This window comes from Formica exsecta, unplaced genomic scaffold, assembly GCF_003651465.1.
Source record: "Formica exsecta isolate Colony F162 unplaced genomic scaffold, ASM365146v1 scaffold189, whole genome shotgun sequence".
NCBI lineage: Eukaryota > Metazoa > Arthropoda > Insecta > Hymenoptera > Formicidae > Formica > Formica exsecta.
Genome location: NW_021849193.1, coordinates 23,267 through 30,036, shown reverse-complemented (window position 1 = coordinate 30,036; position 6,770 = coordinate 23,267). Strand labels below are relative to the sequence as shown.

Below are 6,770 nucleotides of genomic sequence, written 5' to 3'. Positions count from 1 at the left end.
AATATTTGTTTTTTTTTCTCGTTCATATACAGGGTGTCCGGTAAAGATTGTGCCAACGCTCGTGAGCGGGTAGAGCACAGTAAACTGAACAACAAAGTCCTGTAACATTTTTTTCTATAACGCTTAATAAAGGAGTTATTATTGACTAAAGTCTGCCAATCAGCGTCGACCTTTAGCCGTGCGCCTGGTAGTGTGCATGAGTGCTCCGTCGCTACGACGGCGCACACTATCAGGCGGGCAGCTCACCGACGTGCGTCCGGCTAAAAGTCGGCGCTGATTGACCAGACTTTACTCAATAATAACTCCTTTATTAAGCGTTATATAAAAAAATGTTACAGGACTTTTCTGTTCAGTTTACTGTGCTCTAGCCGCTCACGAGCGTTGGCACAATCTTTACCAGACACCCTGTATATATATATAATAAATCAATATATGTATATAATGTATTGATTTATTATAACACACATTTGTATATAACAGGCACAATTGGATTATGAAAGTATATACAGAAGAAATAGGCAACGTGGAATAGAAGGTTCTCCAGTGCCATTTGCAGCAGCTATCAGCAATCATGGTAGGGATAAAAATTGCAATGCCACGATACCAACGACCGATAACACGCATCAACAGGTCGCACAGCAGACTATGCCACCTCTACCAACACAAGGTTTATATATAATTTATTTATATTGCAATAGTTATCTTCTATCACAGTAATTATTACTCATCGCGCTCTTATCAGGATCGCCCAAAAAACGACGCGCCGTGTCGATGGCAGTAGAATCTCAAATTCCCGCACCAATAGAGAAACAGGTAGATAATGAAGGAGATGCATTGATGGCTTCCGCACGTTCCGCATCCGACGTTCCTCGACTTAAAACTGTGACGAATGCAACAGCACCGCTTAGAAAATCGGCAAGTGGTGCTACATTGCCTGCAACGCTTGCACGTTTGCGTATCGCCACTCCTGAAGGAACATCCGCCGAATTACCAAGTCCTCGCATACAAACAGAAGTCGACGCTTCCTATTGCTCTTATGATGTAACTAATACTAAATACATTGGAAATCAGAGTCCGGTAAATATATCCTGTAATCATCATCCGATATAATAAATTCATGCATTGCACTACAGCTACTGACATTTCTCCGAACGATTATATATATATACTTGAACGTTTTTAGGTAACTGAACAAAGAGAACCTCTCAGAAGAGAACCCAGAAGAAGAGCAGAAAACCGACAACAAGTAAGAGCCGGGCGTTCGGCAGTACGAGATTGCTCTATTACACAATTTGCACAAATAGACGACGACAATGTATCCGCCCTGCAGCAAGTGACCAAAGGCGGCGGAGGATTGACTCTGGCTTCGCAATGGAAATCACAATTTGACGATTCTGAAGAGACTGATAACGAATGGAAGGGGGAAAATTTACAAAGCCCTGAACACAAAGGGATAAACGCCCCATCTATACCGCCACAGGTAAAAAAATCCCTATTTGTTGTGATAGAAAGATTAATAAATTGCGAACGAAAGCGTAATAAATGTGCTATGAAAATGCTAGAACATGTGAACTTTCAACGAGTCTATAAATAATCTAAAACATGCAGTCCACAGATATCGTCGAAAGTGTACAATTGGATACAAAACCTGTCGCGGCTCAATCAAATGCCTCGATGTGTCAACAATCTTTGATTCCCACAGCATTATCTAAAATAAGCGAAGATTCCCCGAAACCAGCAGCGCCGCACAGATGTTTAAACATTGCGGGTATTGAAAAATATCCAGAACTTCAAGGTGCACTTCCGCGAGCTTGGAGCGTTCCAGCTTTAGCGTCGCATGTTCGGGCTTATCTCGAAGCTCCATTGGTTCGTACCACACACATACATACATACATATTCTATATGATACATCATTGTGACAGCTTTTACATAAATGTATCTTAATTTCAATGTGCAAATAGGTTCAACAAGCAGCATTTGACGATTTGCTATATGAAGTTGATGTTATGAGGAATATAGCTACCCGATATGACGAGCCGAAACAGACTGCGTCAGTCAGAAGAACTAGTCTACCAACAGTAGCTTTCTCTCTTTCTGACACAATGTTCAACACTCACAAAGGGGAAGAAGAGGAAGAAGCAGTAGCAGGAAGATTGGAAATCAGAGTGGTGGATGCAACTGGCGGTGCTACAATTGTACAAACCAGTGCTGACAGGGAACCATTACAAAGTATGTATAACCAATCGTACTTTCTCACAAATTTTTTATTGCTATATATCGATTAGTGAATCAGCATGTTTATCAATGTCACTTTGCACTTATAGATATGCTTTACCTGAATTTGTAGAAAAATTAGCGAACGGTATGGCAGGTAGCCCAGCTAGTCCTAATCCGGGACCGGAAGAACCATCGATATATTACGACGCTACCGAGAATCGACCAACTGCAAATGTCAGTTTGCAAAAAGAATCGACTAGCGTCACTACTGCCTCGACCACTGTACAAAATGCAGTGCCGCTTCGTGATAATAAGGACAATAAAGAGAAGGAAACATCTAATAGGACGTATATCGCTCACAGTAAAATACCGATTCCCGTTAAGAGTCCAAGATGTTCGTTATCTGAATCAACACCCGAAACTAATACTCCGAATATCAAGGCGGGAACTGGAAGTGACATAGAAAAACTATCGGTGCCTATGACCGCAACTAAGGAAAAAGAAAATAGTTAGTAAAATTATTATGATATAACAGATTTATTATATTAGAAACAAATTCTTATATGATACGTCGATACGATATTTATAGCTGTATTTATGATTGTCTATAATATGTATAGATTGTGATAAAAATTGGCATGTATATCGTTTTTAAAAGTCATTTTTAAAAGTATACAGTAAGCAATATTTTAGTGGATACTCGTTGAAAAAGCGATACTTTAAATGCTTTAATTTATTATGTAGGAGTTTTTGTTTTCAAAAATTTTAAAGATTATTTTTATTTACATGATTATATCATTGTTATCTTTAAAGGAAAGATTTTGTGAAATATTAATATGTATATATCCTCACAGAAAGCAACAAAAGAGTTTGTTGTGTCCTAAGACAGGATTTTATCTAGATACAATAATCATGGTAGAAAATAATTTTTCAAACATTACTTTCTGCAATGTTTCCAAAAACGTTTGTTTTATATCAGTTGGATTTCCAAATTTTTTCATGTTATAACATTCTCTTTCGGAACAAGAATATTAATCTCTCATAACTGTACAAAATAATATGTAACAATGCTATGCACAAATATTATATAACAATAAAACATACACGAATTTTCAATATCCCAAAAAAGGATTCAAGGATTTATCTATAATTTAAAGGATTCATCTATAATACAGAATATTTTTGAACAACAAAATGAAATCACAGCTTTTATCAAAAGTTTATAATTTATATTTAAAAAAAGATGAGACACACTATCCTTATACATGTGAAATATATTAAATAATATGTATAGTTTCTCGCGCGCCATACTAATGTTCGCAAATTTTAGCAGTCAGAAATAAACTATTGACAGCATATATGGAAGCACCAGCATATTTCCATCGCATGCCATTATCTGACGCTAGACCAATCATATCATCTTTAACTTCAGCCAGTTCTGCCGAAGATGAAAATTTAACCGGATGCACGCCTGCTCTGCGCCGCCGAAGACAGAGTGAAAAGTATGTGACAGACGCTAGTCAGCTGAATCTGCAATTCCAAAGACCACAACATAGAACTAGACCACAATCTGAGGTATTGCCAAGACTTTCTCCCAGAGGAGTACCCTCGCATCTTTTACGGGAACCAGATAAAAAGTCCGAGGAAAGCAGTGAAAGTGATTCTAACAGCAGCGGACCGCCAAAATCCGCTCAACCACCACCACCGCCTACATCATTGCCACCTCATATAGCAGAAAATAATGCTAGGTATGATTGTTACAAATATGTATATCTCTCTGATCTGTATAATCTATATAGCAGGGTGTCTACTCCCTGAAAAGATATGGGATTTTCAATAATTTCTTTTGTATTTGGAAAAATCAGGGAGTTCTCATGAAATTTTATTGGGACTCAGGATATTTTTTTTTTTAAATTCTCTGATAATTTTGCTCTTAAATGTAAGCAGTCGGTAATCCACCGATAAGCCAAGTTGTGAATTATGTGTTTAAAATATATTATAAATATATATCTATCTATGTTTATACATTTTCAATATCTTAACAAAATATTGGATACATAGTACATATGCTTTAAATTCCATATATATAGCACATATATAGCACATATGCTTAATTTCCAATGATAGAAAAATGAAAATATTATGTAAGTGAAAAATGTTCGTCTTACGAAAGTTATTCAATTTTTTTCAGTATATTTGCAATTCTAATATTTGAAACTTAAGTGGCTCTGTATCTTTCCTTATGAGAGAAAAGCATTAGAAAACGGATACAATAAAAAAAAAACTTATTTTAGAAAGTTGCACCAAAATATCTTTAAAATATTCTCTTTACGTGGAATTTTGACTAAAAATACCTGAAAGATTAGGGAATTTTCAGGAATTTTTTTACAACATTTGAATAGACACCCTGATATAGTCAAAAGTTTGACATATATTATTTCCTCAGTTTGAAGCACTAAATTCTACATCACTTCCTAAAAACAAAATGATGTAACGATATATACGTAATCTTCTTTTTTTTATCTATAAATGAAAATTTTCTGTAATTATAGATGCCGCCGTTATTGGCCCATACCAGATCCAACAATTGCTAGCAGAGAATCGTGAGATTTGATATTCAAAATGACAAATAGTCTCAGTTTGTGTTAGGATTGAGGAGATTTTACTGCTCAACCAACTAAGAATGTGATATCACTTGAGGCAACGGAAATGCGCGATCTTTCTCCGATTAATACGTCATCGGGTACATAAAAATTTTTGCGAAAATTTATATCTGCATATCTACAGAGATAAAAAACATTAGCTATTCATTTAATATGTGAAAATGTAGTTGTCTGTGAATTCAGATTAATTGATAATGCTGCTTTAATTAACTACTGAAGTTCTTGAGCGGATTTTTCAAATAAAAAAATCTTTCTATCAATAATCGATTTTGGAACACACGCTCAATAAGTTTCAGTAAATTGAATAAAAGTATATGTGAGATTGCTTACAATGTACAAACAGTACAACAATCTAGTGATTTAAATAGTCACTTTTTAAGAACTATACTTTTTCTTTAGTTATACACTTGCCGCAGTTTATGTTACAGTACCAACATGTCCATCCAGTATCTTTAAATTTATATGATTTATACATTTTCTGTTTGTGTGTATGCGTGCGTGCGTGCATGTGTGTGTGTATGTGTTTGTGTGTAAATGGATTTTACATAATTTTGTTCCTGCTTATTGTACATACATATTACCAGAACTCGATGCTTTTATCTGAATTTTCTTTGCGCAGAAATATGTCGAATGCACTTATATCTACATAACTTTTACCTATATTAAAATTTTCTAGACAAGTTTTATAAGATTTATAATTTTATTCTAATGTGTGTGTGTGTGAGAGATAATCACAAAAAATAGCATAACATTTTTGTGTTATAATGATACAATTATTATGACAACTACATTATACATTAAAATATATTTTATTTGTTAATAATACGAATAATTTATTTCAAAAAAGAATGAATGATAATGATAATTTCATTTAAATTTTACTCACACAACACACACAAGTGATGCATAAGTATGCTTTAAATTATTAATAATTTAGAATTGCTACTTGCAATGAACAAAAATCATATGAATATGTCACATGTTTTAAAGATAATATAAAAAAGTATATGAATAATAGATATTATTTAGCGTTGCAGAAGAAAAAGAGGAGTTTAATGTGTGAAGAAGACACAGCTCTAGCATAATTATCAAATTCGGGCCAGATATACTAGTCTCCTTAATAATCCATTATTAAGGTCAACAAAATGAAATTTTCGCATATATATATATATGCAGGATCTTCCATTAAGATTTTTTTAAGATTTCTTGGCAACTTGGAATAAAGCTTTCCTTCTTGAAGATGTCAAGAAAAATCGTTTATTAAAACTTTTCAATTTTTGCATTATATATTTTTATTATTCAGCCTTAAATCTAAATTTCACATTTAAAATTAAATAAAAAATATAGGTTTGTTATCCATTTGGCCTCCGTTGGAATTTAATTTATCAAAAATTCTGTGTTCTTTTTCAATCGTTTATAACTTGAAAATTATTGGTGACCACATTTCAAAAAAAAAATCGACTCCAAATTAGTTGAAGAATCTTTCATTGAAAGAACTTCCGCTTCTGGAATATCCTGTTAATACATATATGTATGTGTGTGTGTATGTGCGCGCACATGCGCATTTCGTCCATGCATCTATATATGTATGTATACATATACATGTTCTCAGCTTTATTCTACTATATTTCATTTATAGATTTTAGGCACTGCATTTTTCTTTTCCCTTCACGAAAATTTTACGACAATCTTTAATGAACTATAAATAATTAAAAAATCAATTTTTTTGCAATCTTACTTTAAAAGTAAAAGTATAAACATACAATAATGCTGTGTTTACTACAAATAAATATAATCGCTCAATACAATCTTAATTTAAAGATTAAAAATATTTGAATTTATTACTATATAAATATATGTACATACACATTTACATACAAAATTATATAT

General features: G+C 33.5%; 1 protein-coding gene across 8 annotated transcripts in view; it reads left to right on the top strand.

Annotated features, from left to right (window-relative positions):
- LOC115233753 overlaps positions 1–6,337 on the top strand; it is a 16,400-nt gene extending 10,063 nt beyond the window's left edge. For 6 of the 8 annotated variants that reach the window (XM_029804314.1, XM_029804313.1, XM_029804315.1 and 3 more), the window contains 8 exons: positions 481–667; positions 743–1,077; positions 1,184–1,480; positions 1,609–1,866; positions 1,962–2,229; positions 2,348–2,725; positions 3,548–3,965; positions 4,770–6,337. In XM_029804314.1, coding sequence (XP_029660174.1) covers positions 481–667; positions 743–1,077; positions 1,184–1,480; positions 1,609–1,866; positions 1,962–2,229; positions 2,348–2,725; positions 3,548–3,965; positions 4,770–4,824 — 2,196 coding nt within the window. In that variant the 3' untranslated portion in view covers positions 4,825–6,337. The remainder of the gene's footprint in view (positions 1–480; positions 668–742; positions 1,078–1,183; positions 1,481–1,608; positions 1,867–1,961; positions 2,230–2,347; positions 2,726–3,547; positions 3,966–4,769) is intronic. The other 2 variants (XM_029804318.1, XM_029804320.1) reach the window with 2 other exon arrangements.
- The last annotated feature ends 433 nt before the right edge of the window (positions 6,338–6,770 follow it).